Genomic DNA, 13,919 nt, shown 5'->3' on the forward strand with positions numbered 1-13,919 from the left:
TTCAATTGGTGACAAAATGGACAGCAGACTGCTTCACACTCTTTAACTTCTGCAGATCAGTCTATGAGTCAGACTGCAGCTTTGTTCAGCTTTACCCCTTTGTCAAACTGTTGAATACATCGCTCAAGTAGGAGGGTTGAATTAGAATGAGATTAAAGTATATCTAGCAGAACATTTTGAAACAGAGTAATACATGTTTTACCTTTTTAAAAATGTAATTCAGTCTTGATAACCATATCATAGTTTCATATATTTTAGAAAGAAATGATGAGAAAGGGGATGTTGGCTTTGACAATAACTCCAATATAGAATAACGCCAGCTGTGTCCTTTTGTGAGTCAGAAAGATCAAGAAACGAAAATGTCAGCTACACATTTGCGTCTGATGCTCTTCCTCAACTGAAGATATTAAGTTTCACTTCTTTTTTTACAATGAACAGCTTGTTCTCCAGCTTTTCTACCGTTGATGTCCCCGTCAGAATATGCTCAGTGGTAATTCCCTTCTCTTATGGTTATTCGTTGGTGTGATTTTAGGTTTTGACCCAGACTTCTTGATGTTATGGCTCACATTCTGACTGGAGTGCAGGTGTTAGAGCTGATGTTAGCAGGCTGATTTCAGTATATTGTGTCTAATTTGAAGACTACATGGAAAACTGGCTTCATTATACCATTTTCAGCATTTTCTCTAGCAGTGTGAATAAATCCTTTGTTGTGTTGAGCAGCACGGACTGAATATGAGTTATGACTCAACAGGGGAGACAGAATGTAATAGTGTAGCTGTGAGTTACGTCGGGGAATAGGGGAACATAGGATTTACATTATACAGCATACATCTCAATAGAAGGTGTGTCACTGACTGTAGAGGTCAATACTGCATATTGATTTAAAGTTTAACATATGGCGTTTCTCTCTGAGTTATTAAGATAGAGACCTCAGCGTAAATGCTATAGATCAAAAAGCCATAGAAAAGGACGGGCAGGAGATTTGTTTAGAAATATTTGTTTTAATTTATTTGTTCCATGCTTTAATGTTCAGAAATGTATTTTTCTCATACTGCCTGTGCTGCAGCACCTATTTTTACCCTCTGTCTGAAACAGTCAAGTCTGCTCTGATTGGTTAGCTGGCCGGCTCTGCTGTGACTGCTTAGAGATGTCCCGTCCGTCCCTTAGCCACGTACAATGTGTTTGAGTGCTAGCCAATAGAAGCACGAGTGTTACAAAGTGATGTCATTATGTTACAGAAGCAAACAAAGGAGTCCACTGGAGGCGTTTCGGGCAGGGGGGGGTGGTGTGTGGGAGAGAAATCCCTCTGGAGGGAACACAGGGATTTGCAGACCAAGCCCCCAAAAGCATAAAAGGGCCTCTTTAAAATAGTTGTTGTGGAAATGTTATGTATATATTTTCCTGAATGTATCTGATCCCCGGTTTTTCCAGTAATGAAAGATGAATTTCAAACTAAGGAATTGTTTTCAGGCACTCAATAAACGGTTGGTAATTACAAGTGAGGTTTTAAAAAGTAGGACTGTTGTCATGCAATAATTATGCGCCCACACCCATTTACACATAAACATGTTTCATTGTTGCACACACCCGCATATTCCTGCTCACACCTACATCAGCGCTGACAGTAAATACTATGTAGACGCTACATTGTGGATGGAATATACAAGCAAAGGACTATAAATAACAAGCAGGTGGGAGGTAGCCTGGAGGGTAGGGAAGTAGTAGTGTATTGGTTTCAAACTTCAATTTTCCTCCTTTTTATGAGATTAAATAAAAGTAAAAAAATCGAATAAGCATTTTTAGCAGACTCGAGGAAATGTGTGTGTTCTTTTATTCAAATGGGGAAATTGAAGGGGGGGGGGGGGGCTGGTAGGTGCATGTTGAAGAAATGCAGTATCGGATGGCATTAATCTTCTATGTGTGAAAGAGAGCTGCCTGAGACTGTGTGTGTGTGTGTGTGTGTGTGTGTGTGTGTGTGTGTGTGTGTGTGTGTGTGTGTGTGTGTGTGTGTGTGTGTGTGTGTGTGTGTGTGTGTGTGTGTGTGTGTGTGTGTGTGTGTGTGTGTGTGTGTGTGTGTGTGTGTGTGTGTGTGTGTGTGTGTGTGTGTGTGTCAGATCGGATGTCTTTCATCCTCAAGCTTATTCCTACGCTTTTGAGGTTTTGTTGAATTGCGGTCAGCAGGAAATAAGATGATTATGATGACAGCTCTGCCTTTATTTAAATTGTCCTCAGGCTTATGCACTGTTTTTGTGTCCAAATATTGACATTTCAGTCATTTAGCTTTCAGTCATTTAGCTTACCGTCATACATACTAGGGATGGGAATTTGAAAGCAATTTTATATTAGAATATTCGACCCCCCAAAAAACGGTTAACCGGTTAACCGAAATGTACATATCCTATAATAAAAAAAATTGGGAAATACATACATTACAGTTTGACAGCTATAGGCCTACAGCTTTCATGTGTGGAGGCGATTCACAATCAGGCCAGCTGTAGAGAAGACCCTCTCAGCTGGAACGGAGGTTGCGGGTATAGCAAGGTATAGCATGTACCGGTATATATAAGTTTAATTTGGCATAGTTTGACCTTGGAGCTGCGGAGCTCATTTGCGCCACATTTGGGCCTAAGATGAGGTTTGAGTCTGCGTGATCTGCGTGTAGGGAGGGGCAGCAGCAGGGCCGGACTGGGACATTAAGTCAGGCCGGGAATTATACACCCAGCCAGGCCACTACTAGTTTTTTGTGCCATTTTGCTGGATTTATTTGTCAATTTTTACAGCATTGCTGCCCATAGTGATAGCCGTCTAAATCTACTAGCCAAAAATAAACATATGGACATGGGTTACTATTTAAAAAAATGTGCAAATCTATTTAGGAACCTATGTGAACATATTTTAAGTGGAGGTAAGATTTGTTTTAAATGTTGGACTTAAATGCATCCATCTGGTGCATTTTGAGGGGGAAATAAAGAAACTACACCCATATGAAACAGAACTGTATACATTTAAATAATCATAAAATCATGGCCATAATCAATAACATACCATATCCAATATGAAAAAACATTGAAACTTGTTTATTTATTTGTTTTTGGTTCATTTATAATTGCGAGTGTGTCTGTGCTCCTGAACCAGCCTCACCTGTCTCCCTCCTCTCCCTCCTCCTCCTCTTTGAGGAAGCAGCAAAGACTAGTTTTAGGTCTCAACAAGTTTATCTTACCTTTTTTCACCTAGTTAACATTTTATTTTTATTATTCATGCATATTTTACTAATCACTCCCCCCTCAAATGGAAATATGTGTTTACATAAATGGTGACCAAACCCTTTGAGACCCACAGAGATAACTTGGACTAAGTTAACTATCTAAACACTCAGAGAGTCCTTTACCTCACCTGAGCTGTAGTTATCAGTCTCTCAGTCTGACAGGAGAGGACTCTCCTCCACCTTGTTGTTGAAAAAGCTGCTTATATCCGTTAGCGCAGCTAGCTAGCACCAGATGCTAACAACAACAGTACACGTAACCGGTGCGCGCGCTTTATCTCACTCGCTCGCGCCACATTACACACACCCTCCCGAGCTTGAATGACACACAGAGACCAATCGAGGGCATTAGTGTATGTATGATCTGTATGAAAGTGGCCATGTCGGCAGGCCACATCATGTAGACAGCCAGTCACCCTCTGTGAGGCAGAGTCAGACCCACATTTGCGCAGCGTTGCGTTCACAATAGTGATGGGAATTCCGGCTCTTCTTGGTGAGCCGGATCATTTGGCTCGGCTCACCAAGAAGAGCCGGCTCTTTCGGCTCCCAAACGGCTCTTCAGTTTACCACATATTATACCTTTTAATTAAATGAAATGTAGCCCTGTTTTGACTCATGATTTATGTGTACACATATATCACTTAAATGATTCAATACATCCTTTGTACTGAAGTATTCAAAAGTAAAAATTACATGTTTAATATAAATTATTTGCTGTGGCCAATTGTTTTCATTGCATTTACAGACCCGTGTAACTCTCTGATACCACCCAATGAATGCATTGACTTGCTTGTAGAACCACGCTACACAAAACAAATGGCAACACCTATAAAAACTATTTTAAAAAAGGGGCTACTGTATCGACCTATATAAAGTATATAAATATAGTTTTTTTTTCAAAATACCAAAAAGATCCTGCATTTTAGCCATGCCTCATTTCGCTCTTTCCAGCGCTGTTTTTGCAGGAGGCTGATTCTGTGAGCTGCAGCTGACCACGCCCCCCTGCAGGAGAGGGGAGCATGCTTTGAGATCAGCTGCTGCGCTGTCAGAAGAGGGGGAGAAAAAGAGATCTCCGTCCTCCGTGTTTTATTCTTATAGAAGTATGAAGATAAGTAATGGGGCACAAACCCTCATTTTTACGCAGCGGTCCAGACATAGACATCAAACAGCGACACATATTCAGTTGCGAGTTACTTTTGGCATTAGGGCAGGGATATCTTTCAAGGTTTGACATAATGAATTGTGCTACTTTTAAAGCAAGCAACAATGTTTTCAAATCTGTAATAAAAAAGCTCCTCAAAAACACTATCGAAGCAGTTCCTGCCGTTGTTACGTTAGTTCAAACAGTAACAACGGACTACTTTTCTTAGCGGATGCATGTCAATTTAAATCAATACATAAAACTATTTTTTAAATCAATAAAATCATTTTCTAAATCCATAAAAGCATTTCAATTAATATTGGGAGTCATGTCGTTACTTTGTTGAGAATGTGGCCAAAGATTAAAGATTGTATAAGCGGGATAATGTGCACATTGCATAATGTGCCTTCATGCCGATCTAGATCCCTCCGCAAAAACAAAATAAAAAACGGCTCGTTCGTGGGCGAGAGCTGGCTCCCGTCGTTCACTTAAAAGAGCCGGCTCTTTGAGCCGGCTCGTTCGCGACCGACACATCACTAGTTCACAATACATACATAAAAAGAGAGAAATTCCACAGGCCAGCAGGCCACTTAACAGGCCAGGCCATCGGGAAACCTCCCGGTCCTCCCGATGGCCAGTCCGGGCCTGGGCAGCAGCCATATCATTGGCTAGAACTAGCTAGATCTGATGGATTTGGACATAAACGCGAGTGAAGTATAACCGGACACGAGAGAGAGAGAGATTAGCACCTGCAGCTCTGCCCGCTGTGAGGGACCGGTGAGCTGAGCAAAACACACCTTTAGACTTCACCTAACACATTTAGCTATGGCACAGTCGTATACATTGAATTATTCAATTTGATAATATGTAATCAATTTAGGCATCACTCCCAAAAAAATAAATTAATAACTCATATTCGAACACATGAATAATTATTTGAACACCTGAATAATTTCGAATATTCGATTAATCGTTCCCATCCCTAATACATACATAGTTACTGAATGAGCTTGTGGAGATTTGGTGTCTTGCTCCCATAGCAGCATTTGTTAAAGGGGCGATCCAAGGATTGAGTGTTGCACCTCCATCAAAATGTTTAAAAGAATTGTCGAAAGCCGAGCATGAGATCCAGCTTCTTAATTGAGATGATTTTGCTTTCTAACTTCTTAGCATAAAGACTTTCACATTTAAAAAAAACAAAAAAAAACAATTTCACTAACCCCAGAATTGGAATCAGAATCAGGTTCATTACCAAGTAAGTTTTCACATACACTACAATGAATTAGCTTGTGCATTTTGGTGCATACAAATAACCACCGTAAAAGAAAACGCATCAAAGGTCAAGAATCACAAATATAAAAAAAAATATATAAACATATTTTTACTATACAAATATGTAATACTTTGTCTCAAACATTTAAAACTGTATAATTCAAATTTCTTAGAAAAATAATTGGCAAATGAATCAATGCAAAGTGATTATCTGCACTTCACACCCTTTGTATTTGCAGATTATAATAAGAACTGATGTAGACACTGAGTATCACATGATGTTGATTGTTGTTATTTCTGCCGTTGGCGTTCCCACTCCAATCGCCAGCAGCTCTCCTTGAGAGTAGATTTAGCGCTGCCTGCTATTTTTTCATTAGAAACCCAATGAGGGGGTTTCCTGACCTCTTGCACATGCTTACACACTCACTTACACACTCCTACAGAGACAGAAATACTGCATATCATGAGGGAGATTCTTCATCACGTCCTCCTGATACTGCAGAATGTTCTGTGCATCGTAGCAGAATGAGGACATTGTTTATGTGTGAGTAATCTTGTTTGTTGGACATATGTTTACAGCCAGCCCTGTGTTTGTTTGTTGAAGTTTTAACTTTGACCCACATAATAGAATCAAAATGATCTGTATTTTATACATAATTTATCCTTTTATGGATTTTTATAAATGGGTCTAATATAATCCTTTGCTTTCTGGATTATTCCTCAAGTGCATGCAATTATATTTAAATGTTTAAAATCCCTGAGGTGCGTGTCCTGACGTAATCTTTTTCGTCCTCTTTCCTCCGTGTGTCCACAGTCCAGCCGTCTCATGGCAGTGCTGCAGCAGCGGCTGCTCAGCAGGGGGGCTACGAGATCCCGGCCCGCCTGAGGACCCTGCACAACCTGGTGATCCAGTACGCCTCGCAGGGTCGCTACGAGGTGGCCGTGCCGCTCTGCAAACAGGCCCTGGAAGACCTGGAGAAGACCTCTGGACACGACCACCCAGACGTGGCCACCATGCTCAACATCCTCGCCCTTGTTTACAGGTCGGTCTACCAAATCATTTATCTCGGGGCCCGGGTTGTGGTTTTGGAAATGGGGTCCTGGACATACAGCAATGCAGGAGTTTATCTGCAAAATATAACTGAGAATGCATATAAAGCCAGAATGCTTCACCTTGGTTTTTGTTTCATTTTTGATTGTTTAATCAGTTTAGGGGAAATATTTCATAGATTTTTAACACATGGCAAGTTTAAGATAATATATTTGTTCTCTGTCAAGTCCCTTTGATGATAAATCAAACGACTGCAGTCAGTGCTAGGACTAGTTTTTAATTGCTCCTCTGTTTCTTACACCACCCTGTTTGCACCATGAAAACAAGTCTTTACTAGCTTGTAAATCTTTAAAGTACCGGGCTACTCTGACTATTTTACAAGCAGCTCCAGGACTTCTTATTTGAGTAGAAGCCTGTTAGTGAAAATGGCGATAATGTTTTGGTAGTTTTCAATGAAAGGAGTGTTTTCAACCCTCCTGCTCTCCTAGCAAAATTTGAAAACCCTTAAAATCCTCCTAAAATGTGGCTTTTTACCACAGAGTAAGATGTGATAATGGTAACAGCATGTTGTCTGTTTGTCACCATCACAACACAGTGGCATGTCCCTTGAAACCTCTTGCTAACAACCCCCAAAGCATTGTGGGACAGGCTTCTAATATAGGACCTCCCCAACGGTCGTTGGATGCCTTTCTATGTCAGAAGTGAAACAAAGCAAACATAGCAGACACAGCCAAAAGATTTACAGTACTATAATAGAATCGGGGAAGTGTTGATTTCCCAGCTCAAGAAGAAAGAAAAAAAAGACTCAAGTGTTTTACAGGAGTTGGACCCCTTGGTTTCTTACTATCACAAATCTTATCCATTGAATAGTGAGTGCAGTGACTAGTCAGGAGAGAGAGAGGCTCGCCTTGTTGTCAGCTGTTTGTTGCATTGACTGTGGGAACTGCTGCAAAGCTATTTGGACCTTGTCGCCTGAAAATAATGGGCTGTTAGTGGAAGTTGTTAGCATAGTTTATGTTTCTTTTCTTTGTGTGCTTGTCTGTCCATCTCGGTCTGTTTTTCCTGTTTCACTCTGTCTGCTTCTGTCTGTTTCAGGGATCAGAACAAATACAAGGAGGCAGCCAACCTGCTGAATGATGCTCTGGCCATCAGAGAGAAGACCCTCGGCCGGGACCATCCAGCTGTAAGTGCATCTGTCTCTACATAACACCCAGAGATGTATCTGAATTATAGTCATCTAGGGTTGTTATCCTGTATTTTAAATTAACATTTTCCTTACATTAAGGTACAGAATAGTACATAAAATAGCAAATACTATTAAATAAATACTCATAGAAACATTTAAACCTAACAAAAAAAGTAATACTTTAGCAACGTGACCCATGTGTACGACAATAAAGAAATAATTATCATTTCTGAACAGCAGTTACACATTTTTTTTGCTAGAGCCAGGCTAGCTATGTCCAGTTGTTTTTATGCTAAGCTAACTGGTCGCTGTGTTGCTGTTGCTTTATTAAACTGTACTAACAATAAATTGGTATTGATCTTCTCGTCTCACTCTCATAAAGAAAGCAAAGAAGCCTATTCCCAAAATGTCAAACTATTCCTTGAAAATAAAGAGCTCTAAAAATGTATTTCTTAACCCTTTAAACCGAGTTAGTACATTAATCAAAAAGAAAATAAGACATCTTTATCTTGTTAGACACTGACACTGTTATTACCCATACCCTTTTTTATTCACCTATTTGTGGCTGCTGCAGTGTCCTGGTTTCCCCCTCAGAAGATCAATACAATTCATTTAAAAACATTTCCCCTGTTCCCCCTCAGTAACGCATATAACAACTCTGACAGCCAAAATAACAGTGCAGCCAAAATAGTGTTTGAATTAGTGTTTTGAGGCATTTATCATTATTAGAGAGCCCATGAAGCTAGAGTAAGTTTCAGAGTTGCTCGGTGGAGCTCAAGGATCCAATGTACTTGTTGGAAAATAAGTTTTTATAAAAGTTTATTTCTGAACATGGTAAGCATCTTATCTAAACAACAGCTTTAACTTGTTTACAGTCAGAATTTCCATTAATCGACCATTTGCATTTTACATAATTTTTAATACCTTACCTAATACCTAAGATTTCTCCATTTTAGACTATCAATAACAACAATGTTGTTCTCCAGAAGTACACCGCGTACAGTTTTAATGTTTAATGCTCCTCAGACAATCTAAATGATGTATTTGTAATCACACTTTTCTCTTCCAAACACCATTTAATATATTTTTCCAGGGTTGTGACTGCAGTCCAGGACTGGACACGGCAGATTCCATAAATATTTAACACACTGTTTTTCTCCGAGCCCATTACCTTTTGTTTGTCAGTGCAAAGTGTAAACATGCAGCAGGTCGACTAACTGTGTTAACCCCAGCAGGCCTGTGTCTCTGTCTGGACCTCCATCCCTCTCTACTTTGTGAAACTGAGGTTAGCCCTCCCCACCCCCCCTCTCCCACCTCCACCCTGCCATCCTGCCAGCAGGCCTTGATCTTTTCTCTTCAAATTTGTTGTATTTTTTTAGTGATTTCATCATCAAGAAATCTTAGTTTTGGCAACAATATAGCCAGTTATTTGAAACAAATTCCTCACACCTTTCACTTTGAATCCCACCTATTTCTAATCTTATTTATATCTCGTTTTTTTTCCTTTGCGCTATTTTAAAAGTTAGATATTTAGAACATCCCATCCAGGTGATCATTAACAAACCTAATGTTGAATTCCGCCTATTAATGCCTGAATCAGGTTCAAACCTCACAATCTTTCCACCAACACACATACCTTATGTTTACATAGGAACTAGTTGGGTGGTCTGTAGCTTTGCCAGTTGGGCGGCAGGTCGAGGTTCACTCTTGGCATGGTGAACACTGAATCCTAAGTATGTACATTGTCACCTTCCTGGTGAGGGAGGTTTGGAAGGTGGAGGTTAGTGAACCGACATCCTCGGACAGACTAGTCTTTCCAGGGGAACGTATGGAAATAGTTAAGAGCCCCCAACTGAGTGCTGCTGTGCCCCAAAGAGCAAGAAGGTCAGAGACAAGAAGCTTCTTATTATTGTTCTTTACTACGTGTTGAACAGCCCTTTCAAGCATCCGGTCGTTTTCTGCATGGAAAAAACCCGTTTCAGCCGCATTCAAGTCAAGAAAACTAGGGTTTTTTGTTGCTTTTTATTGTCTTCCAGGAAAAAGATAGATTGACTGATCTGCTACAGTATGTCATGGAACACTCGATCTTTATCTTCTCTTATATTGTTGTATTTGAGGAACAGTTTTCACCTTTTTTAGAGAGCATTCTTATAGATTGTGAAGACAAATGAGAATCATCATAAATGATACTGAACAAAAATCTTATTTTAGGAATACATTTTTAGAAAAAGCAAGACATTTTCTTTAGGGAACCTTTTTATTCTTTTACGCTGCTCGTCTTGTTACTCTCCTTTCCCTCTATCACTACTTCACTCCGTAATAAACTCCATCTCCCCCCTCCACCCTCACCCCTTCCTTCCTCCCACTCTGCCCACATGGCCCCCAGAGCCCGTCTGAATCAGAGATCAGAGGTGTCCTCCCGGCACCGCTGCAGTCTCCCTCCTGCTGACTGCTTGAAATTCGTCATACATCTGATTTGGATCAAATTACAGCCCACCATAATCACTTCCTGTTTCCGCACGTCTTCTTCCTCCTTGTTAATTACTCTCTCACCAGATCAATGGCCCTCTGCCGCTGTGGCGGAGTCTCGCGGTTGCACATGGGGGATGATGATTAAGACCAGGATTGAAAAACAACATATAATAAATAATGTTTGTGTTCCTGTCAGGTCGCTGCCACACTTAATAACCTGGCTGTCCTGTATGGGAAGAGGGGGAAGTACAAGGAAGCAGAGCCCCTGTGCAAGAGGGCGCTGGAGATCAGAGAAAAGGTAGGTCAAAGGTCATCTAACACCGTGAAAAAAAACTGATTCAGAAGCTGTTAAACACATGATGGGAAGCCATGACGAAGCAGATGTTTTATACTTGTTCTCCACAGCCAACACATGGTCAGTTTGTTCTTCACCAGGCGTTAAGCTTTCACTTTGAAACTAAAGTTTACTTTCGCTTCTCTTTCAGACAAACTGTGTGTCCTATTTAGGCAAACAGCAGTGAAACACTAAGCACTGGATATATCACTCAAGATGGTACCCTTGAGCTGTAAGGCTACAGAATGGAGGAATAACGCTTAATGTTTCTACTTCCTGTTAAGCTTTCATTTTAAGAAGTATACAGTTATGACATTGAAGGATTTAATACTCCAAATTCTTTGTTTGATTTCACACAAAAGCATCTTCTCCATCATCCAATGATGCATATTTTGGCTGAAATGACATTGTTTGATTTGATCAGTTGTAGATGGCAAGCAACATCAATTATATTTATATGGCCCAAAATTACATATCACAAATTACCCGCATGGACTTGGGGTTTGTTAGTTAAAAAAAACATCTGTCTTTTTTTACCCCAGTTCCATATAAGGAAATAACAACAACAAAATTTTTAATAGGGAGAAAAACGGAAGAAACCTTAGAAAGGGTAACTGCAATAGATGCACTGTGTTCATACTCTGCAACCCAGCAAATCTAAGCTGGATGAAAACAGGCTCCATTCTCTCTGCTGTGTGATGAAAGTCACTCGTCCCATTAAGACCAAACATCTCTTACATGACATAATATAAGCACCCAATTAAATCCCTTGCTTTGACTTTGTTATTGGTGGAGACACCATAATCCAACTTCCAAATGTCACTTTTAAATACCCATGCGAACCACTTCCCTGCCCCTCTATACTCTCCTAATTGGTCTTGTGTCTTGACTAAATGCATAAGAAATGTAACTGCTTTGCTTCTTCACCCATGTTCTTAGTATTTCATTGTAATGTCCGCTTATTAGACTGTTGTTCTTTCTTGACTCAAGAAAGTGGATCATAGGCCAGCCTGTAAATAGATCAGTGGAGATAATCATCTTTATTGTGTCTGACCTCTAGTTTGGTGCTTACAGAGATGCTGCTCAGCAATCCTGAAAGTGCAGACAACATTTCTCACTCACTACTCTGAACATTTCTCCTTCGCTCTCTTTTTCACTCCTCTGAGTATGAGATGTCAGCTTTGGTTAAGCTGAGCGGTTTCATTTTTTTTTCTTTTGCTACTTAAACTCAAATGATAATGCTTTCGCTTAAGCTTAAGGATTTGCTGCTGAGTTTTCCCTGCACAGGCGAGGTGGCTGCTGCAGAGCTGCTGAATCAGAAAGCTTCTACTGACAGTTTACCTTTTTAAAGAAGCTCAGGTAAACTCGGCTTACCAGCGAGTTTGCTTGGCCTCAGGGAGATGGGGATGAGCTATAAACTGATACAAAACATTTTGACTACTATAGTCAGACACTCAAACATTTTGTTGCTGAATCCAGGAGGATTCTGCGCTTTGTTTCACGTTAGGAATCCAGATCTGATACCGATCCAAGTGGTGTATGAAGTATTCATAATGAATATCCATATTTTCTATAGAAGTATGATTTTGTTCCGAATGCAATCTAATAAGTGTTTGGATAAGTTGTCACCTAATGACTGACTGAAGAATATACAAAACGTTCCAAACTATATTGCCACTAAACATTCTAATAAAGGAATAATATAGAATTTGTATTCGACTCAATCCCACTTGAAACACCAATTACCCACTAGGGTACCATATAGTGAAAATGGTCTCTAGGAAATGCAACAGATTGTTTGATTTATCGCTACAGTGACGTGCTCTAATTGAGCCTTTATAAAAAATGAAAATATCGACTTGTTTTGAAAGATTTATGTTTTCAGAAGGAGGCAGGCTGTGGAACTTATATGAAGCCTGGTAGGAAAAGTGTAACATATTGCCAGCCTTTTCCTTCTTGAATGGAACAGAATAATTAAATTCTGTCCCAAAATGAGGACAGAATACGCATAAACTTCTCTCACAAAATAGTTTGAAGTTTAAAGCTAAAACTTTGGATAACAGTGCAATTTTTTTCTCTAACTCAAAGCACGTAACAACGATTTAATCTGACTGTATTTTGACTAGAACAGCAGTATTCTTGTCTGCTCAAATGTCCTTGATCTGGAAACTGAAGCCCTACCTGCTGCTAGCTGTCTCTTTATACTGACTTCTTTGTTGAAATATGTTAGTCTGTCACAGAGGAAGAGAAACTAAATCCTGAATTTCTCAGAAATCCCCATATCCAGTAAATATTTGGATAAAACACAGATTCAGTCGATGCCCTGTAAGTAGAGGCTCTTCAGCTTGATTTAAGATGAAAGTAGTGTTTCCAAAAGCTTCCCAGAAACCACTTCACACTGCAGCACTTTTGGTATTTCAAGACATGACGGCCATCAATAAACACAATCAATTCCTCGGTGACCCAGACCTCACTGTCCAGCATGGCTTATGGCAATCCTTTTCTAGCTAACGATGTTTACAGGAGAGCTGTCAGATGTGTGATGCAAAGGAGGAGACTGAGTAAATACTGTAGGTAGATATCTCTGCACCATCCTGTGGATCAGAGATCTTCCAAACTGAGGGGGAGGATCCTGTAAAGGTTTGATTTCAGACCCTCCAGACATATTCTTTAATCATCTAAAGCCAAATCTCCCCCAAAGGTCTTGATTTATGTCTCTGATACTCTTTCATTTTTCACATCAAGTGCTTTCTTTCTCAGATTTTCCTCGGCACTCCCTCCCATCGGGTTTTTTCTGAAGTGGTTTCTCAATGCTGCAGAGAGAACTGTCTTTCTCTGATCTAATGTCATTTTCTCTTTTGCATTCTCTACTCGTTCATCCTCTTTCAAAAGGGGAGTGCAAGGAAGGAAATGAGATTTGAGGTCTAAGCCTGTCTCATCTTCTTTCCCTCTCTTTTCTGCATGTTCATTTCCCTCTTACTCTGCCTGGTCTACTTTTCTTTGATGGTCAGTCAGTCTCAGTGAAAACCCTGTCTACAGTTTTCTAGGTCTGGCCACCTATTCCCTGGAGCTAATTCTGCATCTCTTTCAAGCTTACTGCACTTGCCACTAATGGCTACTCAGTCAGCACATATCGACAAAATCACATCCACTTAAAAAAATAAAAATCCTGGTGCTTCTTTTGGCTGTGTGCAGAGATAG

General features: G+C 40.1%; 1 protein-coding gene across 6 annotated transcripts in view; it reads left to right on the top strand.

Moving 5' to 3' along the window:
* Positions 1 to 13,919, top strand: part of klc1a (kinesin light chain 1a) — a 49,461-nt gene that overhangs the window by 13,300 nt on the left and 22,242 nt on the right. For all 6 annotated transcript variants that reach the window (XM_034111687.2, XM_034111688.2, XM_034111689.2 and 3 more), the window contains exons 5-7: positions 6,490 to 6,718; positions 7,822 to 7,909; positions 10,581 to 10,682. In XM_034111687.2, the coding sequence (XP_033967578.1) occupies positions 6,490 to 6,718; positions 7,822 to 7,909; positions 10,581 to 10,682 (419 nt within the window). The remainder of the gene's footprint in view (positions 1 to 6,489; positions 6,719 to 7,821; positions 7,910 to 10,580; positions 10,683 to 13,919) is intronic.

The sequence above is a fragment of the Pseudochaenichthys georgianus genome, chromosome 22 (assembly GCF_902827115.2).
Source record: "Pseudochaenichthys georgianus chromosome 22, fPseGeo1.2, whole genome shotgun sequence".
Classification (NCBI taxonomy): Eukaryota; Metazoa; Chordata; class Actinopteri; order Perciformes; family Channichthyidae; genus Pseudochaenichthys; species Pseudochaenichthys georgianus.